Here is a 14,843-nt window from a genome sequence, read left to right as displayed (position 1 = left end):
AAAATCAGCTGGTGGGGGGGGGGGGGGAGACTGTTGCCCGAAGTGTCCTTGGTGGGGGGTTGGATTTGCCCCCACCCCTGATTTTCAGCAAGGGGTGGTTTTAAATTCCTATGGGAATTTTTTTTTAAAGAGCTGGGATGGGAGACTTAGTGGCAGAGAAGACGGGTCTGCCTTGAAGTCCCCTGGGACGCCGAGTGGAGGGACTGTGGGGGAACGAGGGGCCAAACAAGCCACACACTGGGTTGTTTGCCTGATCATCTGGTGGGTGCACTAACCATGCACTGTGGGTTGTTCACAAAATAACCCACAGTGCATGGCTAGTCACCCATCATGGACTAGCATGTCATGTGAATGTGCCCATAGACCGACTCATTGGGCACGTTCACACCACACATTCTCAGAAAATTCAAAATCTATCCTTTTGCATGTTATAACAACAATACTAATAATAATTCACACAAAAGCACTCCTTTGAAGCTCCATTTTTTCATTTGAGCAACAAACCACATTGCACAGAGAAAAAACTGGATACACTGTCTCTGAAATCATGAATGCCAAGTGTGTGTGTTGGGGGGTGGGGTGGGGAGAATCAGACAACCCAGCCCACACAAAAGCACTTCTTTGAACCCGCATGCTCCTGCTCCAGCAGCAACTCCAATTCCACAGATAATCAAGTGGCTTTAGATCATGATGGAAGGGGAGAATCCACACAACCACAAAGATATCCTCAGAGCTATGTACAAGAGCAGTCCTTTGGAATCAAGCAGCAAGTTCTGGGAGCATCCAAAATCCACCTCTTTGCAAAATCACTATCATCATCATCATCATCATCATCATCATCTACATAGCCATCTTTGGAGTCACATTTTTCTGTTCCAGCAACAACCCACACTGGTCAGAGAAAGAAACTGAACCAAGTGAGTTTAACCTCATAAATGTAAAACAGTGGACAGAGGGCATTCACTTATTGCAGGAGGAAATCCACACAACTCACTCACCCCACACTCTGACATACGAGCAAGACACCTCCACCCAAAACCAGATTGGTGCTAAGCACGTCCCCAAATTGCTACTGCCAGCCAGCTCCTGCACAATCTCTCTCATTCTCTCACTGCTGTTGCTCAAAAGGAGAAAAAAATCGAGAGAAGATACTTTAAGTCTGAGATCTAGCCATACTGCTTTTTTCAACTATGTTCTGAAGAACTAGGAGGGAAATAGCATTTTAACCCCCCACCCCCACCCTGACACTCTAAAGAGCTCTCAGGAGAGCAAACTCTGCTACCCTCATTGCTCCAGCACAATCTCTTTGTATAACTGCTGTGGCTCAAAAGGAGAAAGAGATCAAAACAAAGGACTGAGACTGCAATCCTGTAGACGCTTACTTGGGAGTAATTCCCACTGGATGCAATGGGGCGTACTTTTAAGTAGGCACGTATAGGATTGCAGTGTGAGTCAGAACTGGCCATAGAGGACCAGGAGGGAAACAGTCCCCCATTTTTCTTTCCCCCCCCCTCTCTCTCTCCCTCCCTCCCTCTTTACCTTCTTACACATGCATCATGCAAAGGATGTCCTCCTCACACCTCATGGCAAATCCCTGCTGTTGCTGCTCCTGCACTGCCGCCTCTTTTCCCAAGCCCATCCAGCTACTCAGCTCCTATCTGCCCGTGCCCCCCACCCAACGCCCATTCCAGCTCTTTGATATGGAAGGTTGGGGTTGTATTCGGCTAGTTTCTTAAGATTGTTTCCCGAGAGGTACCCTCCAGGAAAAATCTTTCCTCAGAGTTTGCTCATTTTATTTATTTATTTATTTATTGCATTTATGCCCCGCCTTTTTTCCTCTTGCAAGGAACCCAAGGCGGCTTACATTATCCTCCTCCTCTCCATTTTATCCTCACAACCACGACCCTGTGAGGTGGGTTGGGCTGAGAGTCTGTGACAAGCAAGCAGCGGCTTCCTCCCTGCCCCTTCTGCTTCATTTTGATTATTCTCGGTGCTGCTAGGGGGAACATTCTGGGCATGCCCAGTATTCCCCTTAGCCAGCAGGGAGGAAGAAGTGGGAGAAGGAAGCACTGAGCAGCTGCTGCGTGCAGCTTCGTTTTTACAGATAAGGTTTGGTGGAGGGTGGGATAGCACTGCAGGAGGGTGAAGGGAGGCAGTTCAACACCCTCCTTGCCCTGCCCCTTGGCCTTATCAGAAGCAGGTATTTTGTAAAGCTAACAGGACTTAATTGCCACTTCAAGACCAAGTCACCCCAAAATACTTTGCATTACAACAGGAACAGCAATATATTGCTGCTGGGAAAATTCATTTCCCCACAACTAATGTGATGATTGCAACTAAGCTCAGAGGAAACAGGGAATTCTGAGGGGGCAGATGATGTCAGTGCCCCTGCTGATCAAGAAGTGCCAGCACTGCATCTCTGCGAACCCTGGCTCCACTGCGACACTGGTCAGGAGGGATTCTGGGAATTGAGGATTGCACTATATTATTTTTCCTACATGAAAATGATTACCATGTAAAAAACAATATGGACTTATTGCAGTGTAGGGTGCTAGTGTTTAGTACTGTATAAACGGTTGTTATGTCAACACTGAGTGTCTCTGAATCTTGTGAACAGAGAGGCACCAACAAATAGTAAAAGCAGACTCACCTTATGGTGGAAGAAGTTTTCCAGTTTCTGCAAAGCGTCAGAGAGCTTGGTCAGGCCCTTGGATGGCACTTGGCAGTATAAAGTTCCATCCGAACAAACATTGGTTACTCGGACATTTGTATAGAGGGCAGATACCTATTAAAAAACAAAGCATGTATTTTGGATGTTGAATGTACTGATTTATATTAATGTATATAGGCAGATGTGTAGACAGTACCTGAAGATGAAGTTCAAGAGATTTGTCACAAAGTGCCTTCAAGCAAGCAGCATTTATGTTGATGTCATCCTCTCCTGAAGTGTCATACAGGACAACAAGGGGAATGTCACTTTTTTCTAGTATTTCAACAGCAAATATCTTGCCACAGGTTTGAGACTCCACCATCTTCACCAAGACAGGGTCATCACTGAAGGCTTCTAAACCTATAGCAAAGCAGTCAAAGAAAGAATATAGGCTGCATGGACATGGCCAAAATGGAACATCTTGAATCAGTGTGTCTACCTGGGTTGCCATAGCTTAGGGACAGGTTGTGGCAAAGATACTTGTCAATCCAGATATCTCTCAATTCTTACTTTACCATCTAACTAGTTCAGTATGAACATTGAAGTCTCTCCACTTTTTAAGAAAGAATTACAAACTTTAAGGAAGTTTGTCACTCTTACTGTGATAAATATGTATTTTTGTGGGCACAAGCAATGCCTGCTGAATTATCAGAAGACTAAGGGGTGGTGGGATAAGATTTCCAGAGGTTAAAGGCAGGGCTTCAGTAGTTATTAAAGGACCCTGCCTGTCCAATAAGCAGCACAAATTGGCTTCACAGACTCCTGCTGTAATTACACCAACCCAAAAGCAATTTTTCCTTCACCCATCATCCAGAATATCCCCTCTTGTTTATTCCCTTGTCAATTCCTCCCCCCCTTTAAAAAAATTTCTCCCACTGGGCTGCTAGGAGGTGACAAGGACGTTGACAAGATAGTATATAGTTATGCAGTCTCAAGTTAGTATATGGAGGAGGTAATTGACAAGGAAACTGACAAGACCAGTTTCAAGATGGAAGTGACAAATGGGGGGGGAGAACTGAAAGCAGATGAAGGAGATTTTAGGGCCGGTGTAATTACTGTGGGAGTCTGTGAAGCCAATTTCTGCTGGGGAAATTTACAAAACAACTGTTCCAAGCAAGTATATGAATAAAAAAAGACAGTATGAACTGAACAGTCATTCAAACCTGCAGACATGCAGACATGTGGCAGGTTAAAACAATAATAATTTAGGAGGTCACTGTATGGGGAAGTGTCGAAATGGAGGAGGTAATTCTCAAGCAGCATTTCAAGACACAGGAAAGGGAGAGGGGGATATCGGATGGGGGCTAATTGCATGGGGCAGTGGGGGGGGAGTTTCTCTCGAGAGGGGGCAGCTGCAAAGCGAGTTGTGTTGCAAAGGCTCCTGGGATACATGCTAGGAGCAGGCGAGAGGACTGAAGGGGAAAGAAACAATGGCAGAGTGTCTGATCATCTGTCAGGGGTAATGTGGGTTAGTGAGTGAACAATCAACTGACAGCGGCTTATTCTCAGCATACCTCATCGTCATGTGCAAACTCGCCCAGTGACCTGGTTCGCGTAACATGACAATCCATGGCATTTGCGCTCATTAGTGGAGAAGGCTGCTGAGGTTGTGCCACAAAGGCCCATGAGATACATGCCAGGAGATGGTGGGAGGACTAAGGGGGAAGCAAGCCACCGCAAGCAACCCACCATAGCTTATTTTCAGGGTGGCTTATTGTGACATGTGAACCGGCCCACTGTCTGTGGCTCCATCCATTTTCTTATCCAAAATGGATGCTCTAATGTTTCCTGCGATGTCTGTTTACGAAGATCTGTGAGCTTTTAGTTTAACACCAAATAAGAAATTTTTTTTTACAAAATCTAGAAGAGATTTTTTTTTTTACTGTGCAAGACATATTTCAAAAAAGTAGTCTATATTCTAATGGAAATGTGCAAGTTGCAAGGAAATGCAGTCATAAGAACACCACCATGGTACTGTTGCACCCTCTTCTCTTTATTGTAAGCAGCAAGACGGCATTGCCAGGTGGTATGTCTGACAACCTCACTTTGCAATCTTCCCCCTCCTAATTTGATGCTGTGTAAGTGGTGCTAGCACCTACTGAAGAGAAAGGTTCATCTCTTACCTGCTAATTTACATTTTGAAGCCTGGAATGGCAGTGAATAGAAATGTTTGGCAAGTTTGTACACTCTGGTATTTTCAATGATTTCACAAAAGCCATAATCAACGTAGCATACCTAATAACATAACAAAAACAAGACAGATACACAGAGAAATGTTACAATTTGGTCTTATTTAGTGGTCACATTATTTATTTACATTTCTATACTACCCAAAAGCTGGAGCTCTCTAGGCAGTTCACAACAATTAAAACAACAAAATACAGCATAAAATATAAAAATTTAAAAGATTAAAACAGTACAAAAGTAAAACCAAAATAAAACCTAGCAGCAGTGGGGAGATAACAGATTTAAAACAGAACTAAAATGCCTGGGAAAATAAGGTCTTCACCTGGCACCGAAAAGGGTACAACGAAGGTGCCAGGCGAGCCTCTCTGGGGAGCTCATTCCATAACTGAGGTGACACAACAGAAAATGCCCTCTTACTGATGCTGTAAAAGATGGTTCCTTTCACTTTACAGCCATTGTTTGGTATAAGTCCCTGAATTTTCAGGATAGATGTTTCCTTCCTTCTTACAACTTCTTTAACCGGCCTTCCATGGAGTGAAAAATAGGTACACAGTGGGAATGAGAGGGAAGGAGCAATCCCTTCCACAAACCAACCCATGGTAGAAGGATTTTCCCCATCCTTGCAGCAGCAACATCAGTAGCCCACCCCTCCCAACACAAAAACTAAATTCCCCCCACCTCCACAATGGTTCATGTCACACATCTGCAGGAACACTCTAGCCCCTGGAAAGTAGCTGTTGCAGTCTCCAAGGAGGGCCAGTTAGGCCTGGGGTGGTAATGGAGATTCAAGTTCATTCCCACTAAGAACATCTAAGCTGCAGCTTCTCAAAGCCTGGAACACCTTTTAACTTTCACAGATGGGTTTATTTCTGTATGAAAACTTAGGAAGCATGACATCCCCTTCCTGCCAAAGTTCCTGGCACTCAAGGGAAAACTGGAAATGCACCCACCATCTAGGTCAGTCTTCCCCAACTTGGGTCCTTCCAGATGTTTTGGCCTGCAACTCCCATTAACCCCAACCACTGGCCATGCTGAGACTGATGGTAGTTGTAAGCCAAAACATCTGGAGGGTCTTAGGCAGTGGAAGGCTGATCGAGGCTGTCTCCAATTCATTCTTCACTCACCCTAGTCATTCACTCCCAAACTATTCAAACAGCTGAATGCAGGGCGGAGGGAGAGAAATGCATAAGAGGGTACCCAAATTAGTTCCATGCCGCTCCTCTTCCCACATGCACCCTATGGACTGTCAGGATCACCAAAGTGAAAGGGATATTTTGCAAACATTTATTTGCCACAAGCTCTCTCTTCCACAATCCATCATGTGGATTTGTACTTGTTCTTCTAAGTAGCAAAGAACTGCTATAACTATAAGCAGAAGTGACACATGTAGGCATTAGACTGGATATGAAAGGTCTATATCAAGTCTTATAAGCTTTCAGTGCCAGCTAAAGGCCTATTTGTTTACCCAAAATTTTTCTCTCTTCTTTTGCTGCATTGTGTACATTGTTATTTATCTGTTACTGTTCTTCCCTGTTCGATTATGTTTTTTTGGTCAATGCTATACTATTTCACTGTGTTTTATTGTTCGTACCCTGCTTTGGGATTATTGTATAATGAAAAGCAGGTAGGAAATTTGTAAACATAGCAACTGTAATCTAATGAAAGGTCATTGCATCAAGTTATGTGCTGAGATTCCCCCCAAATATTAATGAGATCTTGATAGACCATTTGCTAGAGCTCAAGTGCTGCAATTCCTGCCCTACTGCCCCAATTGCAGACAGACCACGATTCTTTATTTAAGCAAATTTTAATCTTACCTTTCCACTTTAAGAAGTGCCCAAGGCAGTTAACTCGATCAAAACAACAATTAGAACATACACCAGTGCCAGGAGCAGATTTTTATGCCATTTTTACTACAGAAACCCACAGTACTTGCCTTTATTCGATTGCCTTCTGTTGAAACAATCTGTGCCCGCAGCCAAGCTTCTTCTTCTGCAGGCACAGCAACAACCTGTCCAACTTTAGGTGAATGTATTTGCAAAACCGAAGGGTTCTGACGGTACCAATCCTTCATCTCATCTTCCATTAATTCTTGGGCAGCAGAATAGTCTTTGCCCACATACCTATGGGATTTCAGATTGAAATAAAAGTTAGGATAAAACAACAACAGAAAGACATGAGGTGTGCAAAAGTGTCAACATTCTCAAACCATTATGTAAGCCATCATTTTAGAAAAAAGGCAATAGAAATCGATAAGCATCAACCACAAATAAGTGTAAGTGCACAGAGGCTAGGTTTTAAGCAAGCACAATGAGGGTGTGGAATATGCTTACAGTTTACATTGCTTCAAAGGCAGATTATTTCTATGCTTTTTGGTGCATGAGTGAATTTTTAAATGCCTTAATTTTTCTTTTAGATCAAAGGTTTTCATGCTCCTAGAATTTCCTTGGAAATTCACTGAATTGCATGAGCCTTCTTGGGGCAGAGATGCATGCATAAACTTCATTTCACTATGATTCTAATCTTAGCATTTATACTGCACCGAGGAGTTGAAAGCATTGCGCAAATAAGGCCAGTTCGCACCTAATGACAGCCCATGGTTTAAACATTCCATGGGCTGTCAGGGACAAGCTGGAGAGTGTGGGTGTGCCGCCTGCAGCGTACCAGTCACTTCTGCTTTTAATGAACAACCTACAATTAGCCCATTCATAGACTGTTGAGCATGACAGGTGAACTCAGAGCACCTTTAAGCCCAATAACAAACCATAGGTTAACAGCTAGGTTTAGCCCCTAAACAACCCAGCACTCTGGGTTCATATGTCACGCTCAACAACCTATGAACAGGCTGACATTAGGTTGTTGATTAAAAGTGGAATTGGCAGGTGCACGGGAAGCAGCACATTCACTCTCTCCCACTCATGCACAACATCCCATGGTTGTTTAAACCAAGGGTTGTCATTACATACGAACCAGGTCAGTATATTCTCAGTAATCTTTACATCAGCTGTCATTTTTGTCAAAATTATTGGCTGACTTAAGCACCGTGGAGACCATTAAATTCTGTAATTTTTCTTAAATAAAGCGTTTAATGTGTTCCAGTTAAATTCTAAGTCTGTATGATGTTTGTGTCCCTGTTTGGACCTGGCTTGGTTACCCACAGATACTAAAGACTCCATTTTAAATGCAGGAAGTGGTTTATAGAATCACAGAATCATAGGGTTGGAAGGCACCTACAAGGCCATCGAGTCCAAGCCCCTGCTCAATGCAGGAAGCCTGATTCCCTGGCAGTCTCCCATCCAAGTACTAACCAGGGCTGACCCTGCTTAGCTTCCGAGATCAGAAGAGATCAGGCGCATCCAGCCCTTTGCAAACAATGTCAGCCAGAAGTCCCTTATTGAAATCTCACCTGAGCCATGAACTCACTGACCTAGTTTACACATAACGAGAAGCCACCAGACTCCCTCCATACAATCCACAATATGCGGGCAACATTTGCACCATCAACATTTTCTTTCTGATGCCAGGCTAAGAGCTTTTTGTTCTCCCAGGCCTTTAAAGTCTTTGCTATTTTAATCCCTGCTGTATGTTGGTGGTTTTAAACGCCTATGTATTACTTGGCTAGTTTTATCTCCTCCCTTTTACTGTATTTTGTCAGGATGGTTTTATACTGTATTTTTTTTATTATACTGGCTTTTGCATCTGTGGCGTAGCCCAGAGATCCGGGTTCTAGTCCCCACTCAGCCATGGAAGCTCACTGGGTGACTTTGGGCCAGTCGCAGACTCTCAGCCCAACCTACCTCACAGGGTTGTTGTTGTGAGGATAAAAGGGAGAGGAGGAGGATCATGTAAGCCGCCTTGGGTTCTTTGCAAGAGGAAAAAAGGCGGGATATAAATGCAATAAATGCAATAAATAAATAAATAAATCTGCTTTGGTATTTTTATTGTGTTGGTTTTATATTGTATAGTGGTTTTATACAGAGTATTTTATTCTATCTTAAAACTGTATGACACCTAGAGAATTTGTTTTATAGGCATTTTATAACAAGCAACAATTAAAAGGTGGTAGTATGGATTTAAATTACAAGCACTTTAGTATTTTTATACCTCTTTAAACACTGCAACATTATATTTGAACATGCTGGAAGATTGTCTGCAGCTACACAATGTTTTCGAGGATCAGAAGCAAACACTTTGAATTGTCTTGTTTCAAACAGAAAGTAAAGAATGGAGCCCTGCATGCAGGAGGAGGGAGTGCGCTTGTGAGCACAACAGTCACTCATGTTCCTCCAGACCAAGCAGAATCTTCTGAATGGGGCCACAACACCTTGACTGCAACATACACTCTCTCAGTGATCATTAAAGCTGCAATTCAGGTTAATCTAATTGAATTTAATTGTCTTCTGACATACTTGGCCTCAAAACTGCAGTAGCCAAATCCTAAGATTTAGCAGTACAAAACGATCACTTCATGATCTACCTTAAAAAAAAAAAAGATACTCAAGAACCCCTGTGTCATTTATAATGCCGTGGCATTTATAATGATTTCCTTGCTGGCTGGACCAAGGTCTGCCTAATCTAACATTCTTTGCAACAATCAATACGGAAAACTGAAATTCACGTATTTCCTCAGGAAATGTACATACTAACTGGTTGCTCTAACAATTAAACATACTAAAGCCTTTATTTAACCTAGAAGCATAATCCTAAAGCAATATGCCTCTTTTACTGTGTGCCTACTTGTAGACAAGGTGTGTAAGTATCTTTGCATGCCAAAAAAGATGACTAATTTGTAGGCCAAAAAAGATGACTAACTTGTAGGCTAAGACTACACTCCTATGCACAGTAAGTCCCAATGAACAAAGCAGGATTTACTTCTGAGCAAATATGCTTAGGGCTGGGCTCTAACAAGTGGCCGGAACTTTCCAGAAGCCAATTGATAGTAGTTGCTGGGCAAAAAAAATGTGTTTCTTCAACTGAATTGTGCATGCTGTTTGGCTGATAGAGTGATAAATATTAATACTTTGAAAATTCACAGCTGAACACACTGCAGAGCCAACGTTGCATGAGTGGAGTACAGTAGAGAAAGGCCATTCATGTGATGGGACTTTCTCCCTCTCTCCTCCTCCCAGCCCCAAGCAGGTCTTTGTGCCCCCCGAAAATCTGATCTGGAGGGTCCTCAACCCTCTGAAGCAAATTTTGAGGGCATTCAGGGAGCTGTGGGAGCAGGGGAAACTGCCTCCCTCCTGGTTACACTGATGGAAAAAGTTCCATCAGCAGAACTACTTAATTGGTTTTCACCCATAATCTTGTACTATGATGGGCTCACTGGATGATCCTGGTGAGATATAGGAATGTGGCATCTAGATTATAGAGCCTCTGATGACTTGCTAGTCCCAAGGTCCAGTAAGAAGCCCGTAAGAATAAACATAAAATACCTGGTTTCTTGTGTCATTAATCTCACAAACTGCCCCCCTCACACCTACACATGGAAGAACAAGCTTTAAGGGAGCAATCCTATGGCCACTAGTCAGCGGCTAGTTGGCCATAGGATATGTCATTTTCCAGGAACTGACCTCAGACCCCACGTGTCCTGGAGAACTGACCTTCCCTCCATCCCATGCTGCCTTGCAGGCAGTTCGGAATGGCCCTTGGAAGAGGAGCATGGAGTGGCAAAAATGGGGCATTCCAGGGTGGGGAAGGCAGAAATGCTGGTACGACACATTCTATTTGTTGTCCGGCAGTGGCTTCCCCCGTACTGCCTTCCCGCAGCTAGGCAGCTGAAATCGGCTGTCTAGCTGCAAACGCAGGGCGCCTGATGCGCCAAGGGGGAGATCCCCTCCGTGCTTCTCCTGCCCTCATTGGATAGCCTATCCCCATAGGATTGCACTCTAATTCACTGTTTGATAGATGCTCATGGTTCAGTTTTAAGAAATTAAGTATATATGTTTTTTAATTTATATTAATATGTTTATTGATATGTTTGAAATGTAATTATGTTTGAAATTTAATATGTTTAATACAGACAAATTCAGGCAGAGATCCTACACAAACTTAATGGGACTTACTTCTGAGTCATCATGCATAGAACTGGGCTGTAAGACTTAAAGGTTATTTTTTAATTTGAAAATGGAAACTTTATGGATTGTATCCAATTGTGATCCTCTGCCTATGGAAGGCTCTTTACTCCAATGGAGGCGTCTGTGAATGGAAAACAGAATGAGGTGATTCTTGCAAATTCCCTCTTTCTTGCCAGTACCCATGTTGTTTGAAAGGATCCAACTAACCAACTAACTGGATCAGATCTGGGAGGGTGGCAGGGGGCTGCAGAAGGAAGGAGGAATCAGCTGAAATTGCCCTCCTTCCCCTTTTGTTCATGGAAGCCACCGCTGGAGCAAAGAGCCTTCCATGAGCAGAGGGACATAAATGGCCCTTTATTTTTAAAAAAGACTGATTTTTATCTACCCTGTTGTCCAGTGGTCCAAGTGCTGCCAACCAAGATCACTGCATGCACTAGAGAAAGGTTAGAGAAGACCATGATTGTCATCTTACCTGACAACAACTTCATTTGTGGAGCTCAGTTCCACTACCAACACAGATGGTGATGTTTCTGCTGGGATAATTAAAGGAGGTACTGCTATAGTCTCTAAATAATCCTCTTGGGATTTCCTTGGCATTATCATAGTGGACTGTTGCTCAGCTGGTCTGTGTATATCTCCATATATGTGGACTTTGCCACTAATATTCAGGTTCTCGTCAGTGTACTGTTTTGACTTTGCATAGAGGATTGCCTTTTTTGGGTTGTTTGATATGTAATCCACTGTACATATATCTGAGAGCGAGTCAAGATTGTTCAGAAGATCCTGAGGCAATGTTGCTTTGTATGTGTCTTCGTACACCTTTGGGAGCGCATTAGCCCAAAGGCCACTGGAATATTTTAACAAGATAGCTACAATTTTCTGCTTTAAGTCCCCATGAAGTGCAGCTGTTTTGGTCTCTGCAGTCTGTCTTATTAGTGGGGGCTGAGGCCTTCCTTCTTGGCTTGAGACACCCTTCACTGAATGGTGCGTTTTTCCAGCTGGGTAGAGAAGTATATCCCTATGGCCACCAGAACATACCTTCTCTGCCTTTGAGAGACGGGGAGGGTTAAAAAAAGAGACTTATTACTGAACTTGAGCATTTCAGGCAATTTGAAGTTGGTTTCCAGAAGCATCTATAACCAGACCACATTTCGTTCCAAAAACCCTTACCACCATCCAGTTTCCCCAACTATCTTCTTCCTTACTACCTCAAGCCACTTCATCCCTACATGAAACAATTATGAATTTTGCAAACAGGCAAATCAGTGCAAGCTTGTTTAACTTGCATTATTTTATCCCAATAGCAAAACTTTGCTTTCCAATTATGTGTTTGGATTTAGCAGAAATTTTAGACATACAGTTAGTTAAGACAGGCAATATCTCATCCTCATGAGAGCTGACTGCCACAAATCCTGTTTCCCTCTGAAAGCATTTTGAGTTGCTCAGGTAGTCTGTCCTAGCAACATTCTCTGTCATAACTAAAATATGCATGTTATGCAAATAACAATAATGTGGAGCAGGATCGCAACAACTGACCACACTACCCATTAACAAGTATATGTAATGTCTGTAGACAGGTTGTTCTACACATATAGGATACCCTGTGGTGTGGAACCCTGATTGTGCAGGACTGGTCTGAAGGTAGATCTGGATCTGATAGATTTCTGGATGATTTGCAGTAAGGTTCTCTGACAACCCTGATTGTGCAGGGTTCCATGACACGAGGGGGAAGCTTGTATGCGTACAGCAGGGTTCCCCTTGTAGATGCTCAACATGGATGGTAGGGGGTGTTGCCATCCATGGTGAGCATGCCCTGCTCCACACAATTGTTAATTGCATGCAATAAATGCCCTAATTGTGTGAACTGAACACTCAAATAGAGCTTAAACAGAGCCTTTATACCAGGGGCTTTGGGGGAGGTGGGCAGATGATGTCAGGGGGTATGGCACCACCCCTGACATCACCCCTCTTTTTGCTTCATGCTGGAAGGAGGCACAGAAAAACCCCAAGCTGTGAGTCCCAACCCCTGCTGCCCTGCATCGGAGACAGAAGTGGGGATGAAGGGTAGCCTGGGTGTTGAGATTCACCCACAAGGGTAAGAGCAGCCACTCTCCCTGACAAGGTACGCCACTACCACCCCACCTCTGCTGCTACTTCTGATCAGAGGCAGCAGCAGGAATGCAGGGGCTGGGACTCACCCATGCACAGGGAAGAGTGCTCACTCTCCCTCATGCACAGGCAAGTCCACCATCTCTTATCCCCACTGCTCTCTCTGATCTGAAATAACAGCAGGAGTTCTACTGCTGGCTCGCACCAGCAGAACCCTCGCTGCTATCTCCAATCTCACATCGATCTTGGGGGGGGGGGGGGATGCCCTCTGTGGGGAGTCCTCCAGGGGGCATGGCTTGGTACCTGAAGCTCCACCCCCTAGAGGAACCCCAAGAGGTACTGTGGGCTGGATTGGGCCTGCAAGATGGAGATTCTGCACCCCTGTTTTATATGATCTAGGAACACAATCCAAAATCTTTTCTTATGCGACCTGCATTGCTTTCTGCACTGGAAAACTCAATTTGCGCTGGGAAGAGAAAGTTCTGTTATCTTTCTGTACACAACTTTCTGTGTATACAGGACACAGATATCTTTCTGTACACAGGACACGGAATAATGGGCTCAAGTTACAGAAAGCCAGATACCGGCTGAACATCAGGAAAAACTTCCTGACTGTTAGAGCAATACGACAATGGAACCAATTACCTAGGGAGGTAGTGGGCTCTCCAACACTGGAGGCATTCAAGACAACACTGGACAGCCATCTGTCAGGGATGCTCTGACTTGGATTCCTGCATTGAGCAGGGGGTTGGACTTGATGGCCTTGTAGGCCCCTTCCAACCCTACTATTCTATGATTCTACATGCAAGGATATGAAGCAAGATCATATACTTGAAATGTAAGGCTACAATCCTATCTATACTCATTTGGAAGAAGTCCCACTGAACAAAGTGGGACTTCTACGTAAACATGCATAAATAGGACTCTAAGAAGTGTTATCAAATATTCTAAATAAGTAATTGTGCTTTTTGGAACAAAATAGAATTCTTCCATGAGGTATGCAGCAAAGTAAATAGCCATGCTGTCTGGCTAGCGGAGTACTAGAAATTCATAATTTGAGAGCAAAACATGCTGCAGAGCTCAGATAGTTGGAGGGCATAAAATAGAAGTACAAGAGAACATTAGTTATTGGGTGGACCAGAAATGTAATAAATAATAAATAAAGATAATCAATATGGGCTCAGTGCATGATCCTGATGAGATACAGGATGACATTGCTGGAATTCCAGAGCCTGTGATGATATGCTAGTCTCAGGGTCATTAGGAAGCCCATATGAATAAATTACACATGGTTAACAGTGCAATCTTATACATTTCTACTCAGAAATAAGCTTCAACAACTGATAGTCATGATTCTGTTGAGATTTTGTAGGTCATCACTGGGCAGAAAGTGAATCTGGATCAGACAGATCTCTGAATGATTTGCAGTAGATCAGCAAGGGTTTCTGACTCCCAATTGTTTATAACAGCTAAAAAAGCTTTTCTCCCTCAACATCAGGTTGCAGGAAAAGAACGCCGGCGGGGGGTGGGGTGGGGGTGGCGAGGTATGGATTTTTGCGTGAGACAACATGTGAGCTTGGTTCTGGTACTCATCACAAATTCCTGGACTGAGCATGTGCTCAGAGGTACCCTGTTCCTGAATTCTTAGTGTATGTTTGCCTGCCTGATCCATAATTTGGCTCTCAGGGTTCTAGTAAAAAAAAAGATTCTGCCGGTCTGAAGTCTGCCCAACCTTGGTGTAGGCCTTAACATGTTTATAT

At 43.6% G+C, this 14,843-nt stretch overlaps 1 protein-coding gene across 10 annotated transcripts in view; it reads right to left on the bottom strand.

Moving 5' to 3' along the window:
* TDRD7 (tudor domain containing 7) overlaps nucleotides 1-14,843 on the bottom strand; it is a 52,105-nt gene that overhangs the window by 19,396 nt on the left and 17,866 nt on the right. For all 10 annotated transcript variants that reach the window (XM_084834946.1, XM_084834945.1, XM_084834943.1 and 7 more), the window contains exons 7-11: nucleotides 11,447-12,021; nucleotides 6,834-7,020; nucleotides 4,834-4,945; nucleotides 2,868-3,070; nucleotides 2,651-2,785 (exon numbers count right to left, since the gene is read on the bottom strand). In XM_084834946.1, coding sequence (XP_084691072.1) covers nucleotides 2,651-2,785; nucleotides 2,868-3,070; nucleotides 4,834-4,945; nucleotides 6,834-7,020; nucleotides 11,447-12,021 — 1,212 coding nt within the window. The remainder of the gene's footprint in view (nucleotides 1-2,650; nucleotides 2,786-2,867; nucleotides 3,071-4,833; nucleotides 4,946-6,833; nucleotides 7,021-11,446; nucleotides 12,022-14,843) is intronic.

The sequence above is a fragment of the Heloderma suspectum genome, chromosome 2 (assembly GCF_057233095.1).
Source record: "Heloderma suspectum isolate Gila_16-S chromosome 2, 16-S_ref, whole genome shotgun sequence".
Taxonomy (NCBI): Eukaryota; Metazoa; Chordata; class Lepidosauria; order Squamata; family Helodermatidae; genus Heloderma; species Heloderma suspectum.
Note: the sequence above shows the minus strand (reverse complement) of the source record. Positions and strands in the feature narration are given on the sequence as shown.